General features: G+C 30.3%; 1 protein-coding gene across 1 annotated transcript in view; it reads right to left on the reverse strand.

The window, feature by feature from the left end:
• Positions 1-13,151, reverse strand: part of LOC111687262 (diacylglycerol kinase 1) — a 53,699-nt gene that overhangs the window by 28,740 nt on the left and 11,808 nt on the right. Inside the window, exons 5-8 of the mRNA XM_046954203.1 lie at positions 12,342-12,467; positions 11,927-12,051; positions 1,790-1,898; positions 649-780 (exon numbers count right to left, since the gene is read on the reverse strand). Coding sequence (XP_046810159.1) covers positions 649-780; positions 1,790-1,898; positions 11,927-12,051; positions 12,342-12,467 — 492 coding nt within the window. The remainder of the gene's footprint in view (positions 1-648; positions 781-1,789; positions 1,899-11,926; positions 12,052-12,341; positions 12,468-13,151) is intronic.

Here is a 13,151-nt window from a genome sequence, read left to right on the forward strand (position 1 = left end):
TAAAAGTTTGATTCATAAATAGCAATTTGACTTTTTTATATAAATTCAATTTCTTACTAAAAATTGGTTTTCTCATTAGAAGTCCGATTTTAGAAATGAAATTCAAATTTTAACATGTAATCGGATTTCTTAATAGATATTTTATATCTTAATAGAAATCTGATTTCTCATTAAAAGTTCGATTTCTTTCATGAAGTCTATTTATCGAAAAGTATTCGATTTTATAATAGAAGTTCGATTTCTGAATATAAATTCGAATTATATTAAAAATCCTACTGCTTAATATAAATCTATTCGATTTCTCATAAAAAATCTGATCGCTTATTAGAAGTCCGGTTTTTTTAAGTAATCTAATTTTCGAATATGTATATTCGTTCTTATAAAAGTCTGATTTCTGAAGCTATTTATTTTCTTAATAGAAGTCTGTTTTTTTATTTTAATATACGATTTCTCATTACAAATCTGATCGCTTATTAGAAGTCCGGTTTTTTTTTTCAAGTAATCTGATTTCCGAATATGTATATACTTTCATATAGAAGTCCGATTTTTGAATATATAGAAATATTTACATTTATATTAAAAAATCACTTTTTTAAAAACTTTCCTAAGAAATTCTTAAATAAATTGAAAATAAAATATCTCACTTACATACACAGCAGAGACCTTTTTTGCCCAAACCCACCAACATATTTAGGCAAAGATTACAATATGCAGGTTTTTTAAAATGTTTCAAACGCCAGACATGTATGCCATCCTCCTTTAAAGCAGTACTATCGACACCTTGATAAGGAAAAGAAAAACAAAAAAATATATAAAAGAAAACAAACAAGTGTTAAAGGGAAACAGAATTTTAAGTAATTTGCACAAATACATATGAAACTGACAGTGTCATCATTATCACAGTGAACACATTACTTAAACGTAACATGGAAGTCAGCATTTCACCTAACGTTAATGCAATTTCCCTAACAAAAATCTATAAAGTGTTATATGCTTTGTGTCACTTAGAAAACAGCTTGTCACTTGCATATGTTGCTTTGATAAAATGAACATTTTATTTTTTATTTTTTTTTCGAAAAGGAATCGAAATTGAAGGTAAAGAAACTGTAAAACTAACTTAAAAGTTATATTTAAGGTAAAGAAAATAAATAGAAATAAATGCATTTTTTTCTTTCTTTTTTTCTTAGTTCTTTATTAAACCCAATAACAGTTAGTTTCTAAGTAAACAAGTTAAAGCAAGTACTTAATAACATGTTACAAGATGGCGTGAGTAAGTGCAAGTAGTAGACACTTGTAAGTATGATTTAAAATGCTTATTTCCGGTTTAAACTTGTATTTCCTTACATTTTTGCTTCGTTTTTTTTAGAAAGCACAATCCTTATAAGTGTGACTGTGATAATAAAGAGTAAATGTATGTGAGTGTGTGTCAGTGTTAGTAGCTTAACACTTAAAGTTCCCTTTAGTTCTGAAAATAGTCATTGTATTCATTTTAAATTAAGTTTTCCTATTTAAATGTCTTATTTTTTAGTTGTAAGGCATAAATTGTTTATTTTATATGTCCCTGGTAATCTATCAAGTAGTCAGTTGTTTTTTTTTTTTAAAGTCTTTTAATAATCAATAGTGCTCTGCTCTTTTATCTAAGGAAAACATAACTACTTACCTAACTTTAATAATCAAAGAAATTATAAGCTTTCGTTAGCGACCATCCATCTCAACCTCAGGGTAACTTTACACACACACACATACATACATATGTAATAATATATGTTAGAATTTGCATTATACATACCTAATAGTACTAGTAAAGGTATCGTTGTCATGCCGCCACGTTGCCATTCTTCTAAGGAAACAGTGCCATCGGCATCATAGTCAATTTCTACCATCATATCTTGAAGTATCTGAAAAATTACACACATACAGAGAGAATATAAAGAAAACATGAAATTGTATTAGTATGGTAGGAAATGCTTAAAAACGATTGACAAGAAAAGTATGTAACTACACTTCTTAGAAGAAAAAAAAAAGAAAGAAAAAAATCCTTATAAGAAATATAATAAAAATTTAGAGAGGGATGAAATTACAAATATATAAAAGTGCTACTTCAAAATCTGTAACCAGATTTACTGAGCAATCATAATTTAATGTTGTTATATCGTAAAATAGCAAAAAAAGTATAAGAAAATTTGTAAGATTGCTTCTAGAAAATAGAGTAAACTTATGGAACATAAAGTTTAACTTGAAGCAAAAAACAAAATTTTTACTAAAAATTCGTGAAATTTTTCATTCATAGTTCATAGACTAATACATAGACCAGTTTCTAATCTAGTTTAGACATTAGTTAAAAGACAAAACGATTTTTACTAAAAATATATAACATTTTCAGCAAAAAATTAGTGTAGTCCATAGATTATTTTAAATACTAGTTCTTAGACCAGTTCATAGACTATTCAACAGACTAGTTTAGAAACTAGTTAATAGACATGTTGATAGACTTGTTTATAGTCTGGTCCATAGACTAATTGATAGACTAATCCATAGAATAGCTGATAGTCTAGTTGATAGACTAGTCCATAGACAAGTTTAGAGACAAGACTAGACTAGACCATAAACAAGAGTTGAATGACTAGTCCATCGACTAGTGGATAGACTAGTGGATTGACTAGTTAATAGACTAATCTAGTTTAGACATTGTTAGACTAGTTGAAAGATTATTTGAAAGACTAGTCCATAGAGCAGATGGTAAACTAGACTATAGAGTAGATAACAGACACGTTGATAGATAGGTTGGTGGAATAGTTGTTAGACTAGATGATAGGCATTTCATAAACAAGAGTTGATTAGTGGATAGACTTGTTAATAGACTAGTTGTTAGACTAGTTAATAGACTAGTTGTTAGACTAGTTAATAGACTAGTTGTTATACTAGTTAATAGACTAGTTGATAGACTAGTTGTTAGACTAGTTAATAGATTAGTTAATAGATTAGATGGTAAACTAGTCCCAAGGCTAGATAACAGACACGATGATAGACATATAGGTTGGTAGGATAGTTGATAGACTAGCTCATAGGTATTTGGTTGATTAGTCCATAGACTAGTTGATCGACTAGCTCATAGGCATTTGGTGGACGAGTTCATAGACTAGTTGATCGATTAATACGTAGAATAGTTGATAGACTTGTATATAGACTAGTTGAAAAGCTAGTCCATAGAGTATATGGTAAACTAGTCTCAAGGCTAGATGATAGACACGTTTATAGACTAGTCCATGGATCAGTTGCTAAACTAATCCAAAGGCCAGATAAAAGACACGTTAATATACTAGTCCATAGATTAGTTTATATACTAGTCTATATATTAGTTGATAGACTAGTCCATTATGCTAGTTGATAGACTAGTTCATAGACTAGCTGATAGACAAGTTGATAGACTAACTAATAGACTAGTTAATAGACTAGCTAAAAGACTAGTACATCGATAAGTTTATAGAATAGTCTATGGACTCGTTGAAAGACTAGACTGATGGACAAGTTGAAAGTCTATTCCATTGATTAGATCATCGACTAGTCTATAGACTCTGAAAGATTAGCACGTAGAATATTTGATTGACTAAATGAACGACTAGTCCATAGAGTAGATGATAGCCACGTTGTTCGACTAGTACAAAGATTAGTTGATATACTATCCCATAGATTAATTGATAGATGAGGCCATAGATGATGATAAATAGTTGATAGATTACTTGATTGGCTAGCTCTCAAACTATACTAGTCTAGTCCATGGACTCGATGATCGACTAATTCACAGACTTGTTGGCAGACCAGTTAAGATACTAGTCGATATACGACTTAAGAGACTAGTCTTTGTACTAGTTAATAAACTAAAACATAGACTAGCAAGATGAGTTATATAGCCGACAAGGATGTGTATGCAATATCATTGTCACCTCAACAACATCAAAAAGCTTTTCATATAAAAAAATGATTTGCAAATTTATTATTAAAACTCTTACAGTTTAATTGTTATATACATTTTTCATACTTGTCATTATTCATTATTTAATTATTATTACCACATACTACATACAATATGTAGTTCTCATCAAACTAGATTTATACAATTAACTAAATGATGCATCACTTTTACGTTTACCTTGTTAAAAGTGATGATAATAATCATTTCAAAATGTTAAATATTTGTCATAAAGTTTTTATTAGAGTGATAGAGTGACTATTTTCTGGAAAATCTCTGCTTGTTTAGTAAATATAAATAAATATAAAATAAACTGTAATATTTAGGTTTATTACTACAAACAACTCACCAGATGCAAGGGACTTAGAACGAAAGAAAAAATATCCAGAAAAACAAAACAAATGTTGTAATTTGTTAGTGGTTGAAAAAAACAATAATAATTTAGATCTAAGTATAAAGATTTCTATACTTTAATAATAATATTACCCAGCAAGCATAATATTCAAAATTTTTATACTTATTACTTTAAATAATGATTGATATCTGGAAAGGTTATTGGCTTAAAATTTTTTCTCAATTGTTTATATTTTAATGGGAGTTTGGTTTGACTTTGTTTCAATTTTTTTCAATTATTGATGTTTAGAGTCGTTATTAATTAAACTTAAAACTTTGGTGTTTGCTGGGTTGCTAGCTTTGTGATGAGTAAAGAAAAATAAACTTAAATTTTTTTTGTTTTTGTACTGAAAATATCAAGGACATTTTATTTATTTATTCATTCATTTATTTTATGTTTCAATAGCAACGCTAAGGGAATTTTCACATCTTTACAGAATACAAGTCATGAACATGAAAACAAGTAAGAAAGTGTCATCACCGACCCTTTGATACCCTATAGCTATAATTTTTATGATTTTTATAAGGAATGGGTTCTTCAGTCGAATATGGCTAATGTAGACTAATTCATAGACTAGTCAATAGACTACACTGTACTATAAGTATTTCATAGTTAATAAACACAGAACCTCATAGTTTAGAGATTAGTCCAGATACTAATGCAGAGACTAGCCCACAGACAAGTTAATATACTGCTCTATTAACTAGTCCAAATATTAATCTTTAGATAAGTTTAGAAACTAATCCATTGTCTAAAAATTAGTTTATATTTAAGTCAATAGACTAATCTATCGGCCAGTTTAGAGTCTTTTTAAGATTCTACTCTATAGACCAGCACAGTGTTCAGTCTACAGACTAATCTATGCACTCGTCTAGGGGTTTATCAAAAGACTAGTTCAGAGACTTGTCAAAAGATTAGTACTTAGACTAAACTATATACTAATCCGGAGACGTAGCTATAGTCTGGCCTAAAGACTAGTTTAGAGAGTAGTCCACTAGACTAAGGCATATACTAGTCAAAATAAAAATTTAATCTAAAGACTTGGAGAAACTAATCTATACTAGGGCTAATCTATAACAAGTCTATAGACTATTCTATAGAACAGTCCAGAGACTAGACAAAATACTATTCCATAGACATGTTCAGAGTCTAGTCCACTGACTAATCTATAACAAAAGTTTAGAGACTAATCTGTAGATCGGTTTATCTATATTATATATATCTATTATATTTATCTATTTATTGGTTCATAGACTTATCCAGATACTGGTCTAGAGACCAGCCGAGAGTATAGTCCATAGACAAATCTATAGACTATTTTAGTGGTTAGTCTGTAGAATATTCCATTCACTAATTTGTAGATTAGTTCAGAGACTAATATATAAATTAGTTCAGAGAATGATATATATTTTAGTTCTGAGAATAAACTATTGATTAGTTCATAGACTAATCTATAGATTAGTTCAGAAATTTATCTACAGTTTAGTTCAAAAACTAAACAAAAACTAATCTGCATGGACCAGTTCAGAGATTTTTCTACCACATTGTTGAGAGACTAGTCCAGAGTAGGGTTCTATACATCGACTTTCGAATAATCGAACAATTGACTTTTTGTCGAAAAGTCGAAATCGACTATTTTGTTCAAAAAAGTCGATAACTCGACTATTATCTATGAAAAAAGTCGAACAAGTCGGAAAAGGTCGTAATGTCGGAAAAGGTCGAAAAAAGTCGGAAAAAGTTGAAAATAGTAAAAAAAGTCGAAAAGTCGGAAAAAGTCTGAAAAATTTGAAAGTAATCAAAAATAGTCGAAAAAAGGCAAAAATCCGAAAAAACGAAAAAAAAACGAAAAAAATCGGAAAAAGTCGAAAATTCGAAAAAAAGGTCGAAAAGTCGAAAAAGTCGACTATTTATAAAATACTTAAAGTCGAAAAGTCAACATTTAATTAAATGAAAATAGTCGAAAAATCTACTTTTCATAGAATGCAAAAAGTCGGAAAGTCTTTTCGTTGAAACTAAAGAATCCTAGTCTAGAGATCTTTTCACCAATCTTATCACTATTATTATTCTATTCTGAAAATTTTCCATCCCCTATTCCTTAGTAATAAGTATAGCATTATTATTTTTGTGTTACAAATATCTGCATAAACTCTTAATATGCCTTCCCCCGCTAAAATGTTATAGGGTGCTAAAACAACAAAGCCGTTTCCATACAACTACAAACAATATATTTCCATGGAGAATGTTTGTACGAAAGAAGGTGTAATATGAATAATATATTAAAGTAGCAATATTACTTGTACTTAGTTCCAGCATTGATACTGAATAATATCTCTTTTAAGTATTTTGTAGTGCTGCTATGATGGAGAAATCTTTAAAGGCATACAGGAAACTAATTCTAGTTAATTTTCTCATTACGTTGGTAATTTCCACATAATCATATTGTAAATTCTGAACTATTATTAGAGATGTCACAAAATCGATAGTCCGTATGTTTGCATTGTAGTGCGAATCATTGTTTGTAAAGTCCTTAGATCAGGATCAGAGTATCAATGCTTTCGTGAAGTTTCCTTTTCAAAATCAACAACATAGCAAAATGTTGAAACTATCTAATGAGAAACAAGTAAGAAATTAAGTATAGCCGACTATATATTACCCGACACCTTTTACAAAAATTTAATGTGATATAGTTGCCATAATAAAGCATTTAAGTTGAAATGTATCTTGCCCCAGATATACTTAAGCTCTTTATTGTTGAATAAAATTGTGGACATTTAAGTGAAATTTTGATGGGGGCTTTTCATTGGGGCTAGGGTCTTATGAGGACCTATTATTGTGGCAATCGTGAGGGTCATCAAGTCTAGTATAGAACTTGGTTTTTGCAGCTTTTTGTCAAGATTTGAGTATATTAAACATAATTATGAACTTAAATGTCCTATTCGGCGGGTTCAGTTGTATGGCGGCAAGGTGAAATAATGAACCAATGTAAAACATTTTCAACAGGCTTTGTCTATGGTGACATAAAAGATCATGTGCCAAATTTCATTGAATTATTTTCAAAATTGCGACCTGTAGTTTGATTACAAGGTTTACAAGCCCTATAGGGGATTCAGTTGTAAGGGGGGCTAGGTGAAATAACGGACCGATCTTAACCATTTTCAGCAGGCTTCCCTCTCTGGGACAATAGAGGACCATGTATCAAATTTCATTGAATTATCTGCAAAATTGCGACCTGTAGTTTGATTACAATGTTTACATGGAAGGGCGGACGAACGGACATAGCTATTTCCGCTCAAAAAATGATTCTGAGTCATTTGATATACTTTAAAGTGGGTATAAGACCAATAATATTGTGCGTTACAAACTCCCCCCGGGGGCATGTTACCTTGGCGAGACCTCAGCCTTGGTGTTATTGCAATCCCGGGGTATATAGAGGTGGCCAATACCTCCGGTCTGACCGGGACTGGTTACAGTCTACTGTTTGGCTTAGTCCTTGCATAGATTGCCAGAGGTCAGACCAGAGCACCGCATAATCTGGTACTACGGGTGGCCAGTTGCCCGCAGGACTATGTCCTGGCTGGTCAGTTGGTTGAGGTTCCTTCGGGATCCACGTAGTGGCTGTGGTTTAAACCCAAATTCGCAGGAAGAGTAAGTGGCGGTTAAAAGACTGATGCATGATAATAGTCAATATTTCGGGATAAGTTCGGTGCTGTTGCCGAAAATCAACAGATACCCCACAGAGGAGTGACTGTGGGACTAAGCGTTGGAAATGGGTTGGTGTCAATTGTATATGATTAAGAATGAATGTAGAGGTATGCGGGCCTCATCCACCCGTATATCTAAATAAGTGTGCCGTATGTTTTTCTCTATGAATGTGTCGAATAAATGAGATGTGTGCTGGGTTGAATGATGATGGATGAAAGGTATCATATACAAGTGATACCGATTAATTTTCCTTCCTTGTCCAGATATGTTCAGAGTTTACTCTGTTCATATCAGACTTGCCACAGCGTGTCACTGTGAGTAAGAACAATGTCTACGGTTAATTGATGGATCGTGCTTCGGTCCACCGGTTACGTCTCTAGGTGCTGTTGCCGAATCAACAGAGCCATAGTAGTGTGGTTGTCTTTCAACGTGACTACTTTGGCAAGAGATTAGATAGCTCGAGTACTCCAGCAAAGTACTAGCGCATGGACCGGTCATAGCCAATGTGCTAAAATTGCCACCTGAGTCTTCATTGAAGACAAAGGGGCGATGGTAGACCGTTCTCAAGTTTACCCTGTGGATGAAAAAGACCACCGTGGGATAAGGTCGACACGGCAGGTGCTCACGTTAAAACTCTCGACAGTCAGTCTGTGCGTTACAAACATCAGCACAAACCCAATATACACTCCCCACTAAAGTGGTGTAGGGTATAATAATGAAGCTATGTAACACGGTATACTAAACAAGGTACTAGCACTTGATATCAACCGCACGATTGTCAAATTTTTTGTATATAGAGTTTGACACACGTGCGGTTTAAGTCTGCAATTGTATAAACAATTGTAAACAATAATTAGCTAGTAATGTCACAAGTACACACTGCTGTTTATTGTTATTGTTTTGCTGTTGCTTAGGTAAAAGCTCAAATCAGGGATGGAAGATTACATATAATGTAAAAGTAAAATAAAAACAATCATATTCTTAAGAAATCTAATAAATCTTTTTACTTAATTGTTTTAAAGTGTCAGACCAAAAAAATTTTCTCAAATCACTATATAAGCACCTTCTGGGAATCACTTAATATAAATTAACAGCTTGAGTAAAACAACTTTATATATATTTTACATACATATACATATTTCCTTTTCAGTTTGTAACATACGAAAAAAAAACATATTTAAATAAAACCAACCTTAAGTTTTACTTTATGGTTTGACTCTGGCAGAAGATTATAAAGTAGAAGCGATACTTTTGTATATAGTAAGTACAACAGCTTGACTACTTAAGTAGCACTCTTATTATTAAGGTGAAAGAAGTCTTAAAAAAACTTGTGTGAAAATGTTAAAATATTTACTGCCACTCAAAGATCTCACATATTATGTATACGATTATATATATTTATAAGGTGGTAGGATTTCTTTTTAAGAAACTGTTGCATATCATATTAAGGACTAAAGACAGTGAGTGCGAAAAGTTTATAGAGTGTTTGCTAAAGGTTATAGGTTCGTTTTAATCAGTTAAGGTTTATTTTTGTAGTTAATTATTGATAAAATATTTAGTAATTTGTTTACACTTTTCAATACTTCATATCATACTATTTGTTTCATAAAACACTATAAACTGTGTAACCACACCATTTCCAATTATATTTCAAATAGATTTTAAAAAAAATTTTCAAACTATTCGAAATTTTTGTGATATATATAGACATTTTTAAAAATTTTATTACCAGTTTCTGAAATACAATTCAAAGTTTCTGAAATTTTATAGGAAATGGTGTTTAAAGCCCAAGGTGTTAAATTTGATACACATGTAAGTGTAATGATGTAATACAAGTTTACCCAACAAACAAAAACAAATAAACTCAAATTAAGTATCATTAGTTATTCAAATCTCTAACAAAAGATCGAATTTAAAACTTTTTAGCAATTTTCAAAAATTAATTTAAAAATTACAAAAAAATTTAAATACTTTATTGATAAAATTTGTAAAAAAAACTTAATATTAAAAAGTTAATTTATAAAGTTTTTAATTTGTTTTTGTTTGCTAGGTCTGTATTTCTTCAGAACACACCCACCCATCTTTTTCATTCATATTCATGACATGACTTGCAGGATTTTAATTTATATTTTTTTCTCTCCTGCATGAAAAACAATTTGTTTAATATAAATGGTTTCTTAATCAAAGTTATTTATATGTATAGGGAATTTCAAGTTGATGTAATTTATTGGCAGGAAGAAAAATATTTTACAAGATAATTAAACCTTAAAATATAATGGTTTTTTACCGTAAACTAAGCTGGACGAAAATGTTTGATTTTAAACTTTTGCTAACAAGTTCACTCAGCCATTTTTAAAAGCTCCTTTTTTGATTAAGTAGTAGCTTATATTTAAATAATCGTGATGTGTTTTTTAAATTTTTAATGTGCCACTTTTGGTACAACCTATAAAGGACCAAAAATAACAAACATCAAAGACTTACTGACTTACCAAAAAAAAAAAAAAAGGAAGTGAAAGGGCATTTTTAATTACACACCTAATTAAACCTACAAAAAACTTACACTTTGTATATAATTAAAGGTAAATTAGTAGATAAAACCAAAAATAAACTAAATCAAATTAGGTTTTTATGATGAAAGTACAAGAAAAACTTTTAGATAAAAAATAGTATAAATAACAGTATATAGACTAATTTGAAGACTACTCTATAGAATAGTCTGACGACTACTCAATAGACTAGTCTAAAGACTGGTCTATAGACAAGTCTAAAGACTACTTTATAGACTACTCTATAGGCTAGTTTAAAGACTACTCTATAGACTAGTATTAAGACTACTCTATAGACTAGTATAAATACTACTCTATAGACTAGTATAAATACTACTCTGAAAAACTATTCTAAAGACTACTCTGTAGACTAGTATAAAGACTAGTCTGAAGACTACTCTATAGACTACTCTATAGACTAGACTGAAGACTACTCTATAGACTACTCTATAGACTAGACTGAAGACTACTCTATAGACTAGTCTGAAGTCTACTCTATAGACTAGTCTGAAGACTACTCTATAGACTAGTCTGAAGACTACTCTATAGACTAGTCTAAAGACTACTCTATAGACTAGTCTAAAGACTACTCTATAGACTAGTCTAAAGACTACTCTATAGACTAGTCTGAAGACTACTCTATAGACTAGTCTAAAGACTACTCTATAGACTAGTCTAAAGACTACTCTATAGACTAGTCTAAAGACTACTATTATAGACTAGTCTAAAGACTACTCTATAGACTAGTCTAAAAATTGCTCTAAAGATTACTCTATAGACTAGTCTATGGACAAATCTATAGACTAGTTTAAGGACCACTACAAGGGCTAGTCTATGGACTATATAGACAGTCTATGGGATACTATAAAGACTAGTCTATGGTCTACCATATATACTATTTTATGGCTAATCTAAGAGATTGGTCTATGGACTATAGAGTAGTCTATGAAATACTATATAGACTAGTCTATGGACTACTTTATTGACAAGTCCATAGACTACTCTATTGATTAGTCTACGGTCTACTCTATAGATTAGTCTATGGACTACTCTATAGATTAGTCTATGGACTACTCTATAGACTGGTCTATGGACTACTCTATAGACTGGTCTATGGACTACTCTATAGACTGGTCTATGGACTACTCTATAGACTAGTCTATGGACTATTCTATACAGTATTATATTGATTACTCTCTGCTGCTTATTGTACATATCAAAAAATAAATTTTCTGTAATTTCATCCAATGCATCTAAATTATTGTACTGACACAAGTCTAGAAGATATATAAACACAAAAAATTGCACACTTACCGGTCGTAATTCACTAACATCCCAGCCTAAATATTCAGCAACAGCCATCATTTGATTAACAATAGCATCCATTTCAGCCGTATCCAAAACACCATTGCCATCCGTGTCATACAAACGGAACATGACTAAATTAAGAGAAATAAAAATAAAGCACATAAATGAATTAACAATAACAAAACTTAAAAAAAAACAATTTTGCCACTCAAAAATATGCAAATAATTTTTTTCTTTGTATTTGTCATAATATATGCAGTAGATAAATTAAATTATTTTAACTTAAAATATGCAAAATTTTTCTTTGATATGTATATATTTACATACGTATGTATTTCACTAATAGATTTAATGTTGATTATGATTAAAAACCTTATACATATGTATGTATAAAGTTTTTGTTGTTATCTATTTAACTTACACTCTAATTTGTCCTCTGGCCGTCCAGCTTCTAACAATGATAAATAACATACCACATCCTTAAGGGACACTTTTAATGTTAAGGGATCAAAATGTGAAAGTTTGCGTGTTAATAATTTAATATCCGCTGAAAATAAATACAAAATAATTATTATGTAGTATATTTTATATTTATATAGTTATAAGATATAGTATGTGGAAAATGTTAATAATGTATATTATTAATTATAAGGTTTTTAACATTTATAGTAGTATATGTACATAAAGATGGTGGTTTAGTTTTTAAAAAATTTATATCAATTTTCATTTTGGTACTTTAAGGAGTTACTTTTTACTGAAAGTCTTATTACATTCAAAAACTTTTAATAGCTAAATATAGAAATTAAAATTTTCTAACTTGGACTTAACAGGTTCTTATATCTATGTCCTTGCAAAATTCATAATAATCCGAACTACAATTAAATAACCACCCTAATATGCATAAATAAATTAACTATAAACGCTTGCTTATGTAAACATTTATTATATGTGTTAAAGTTTACATAAAACTGATGTAATAAATTAATTAATCATACCTAAAACACGCACATATTATATTTAATACATATAATTAAAATAATACAAACTCACGACAGTAGTAGAACAACAGGACTAAAACAACGACAGGACTAAAACAGAAACTTATTCAGATTTAGAACTGAAGTAGAACTGAACTAGAACTGAACTAAAACTGAACTAGAACTGAACTAGAACTGAACTAGAACTGAACTAGAACTGAACTAGAACTTAACTAGAACTGAACTAGAACTGA

The sequence above is a fragment of the Lucilia cuprina genome, chromosome 6 (assembly GCF_022045245.1).
Source record: "Lucilia cuprina isolate Lc7/37 chromosome 6, ASM2204524v1, whole genome shotgun sequence".
In the NCBI taxonomy this organism is placed as follows: Eukaryota; Metazoa; Arthropoda; class Insecta; order Diptera; family Calliphoridae; genus Lucilia; species Lucilia cuprina.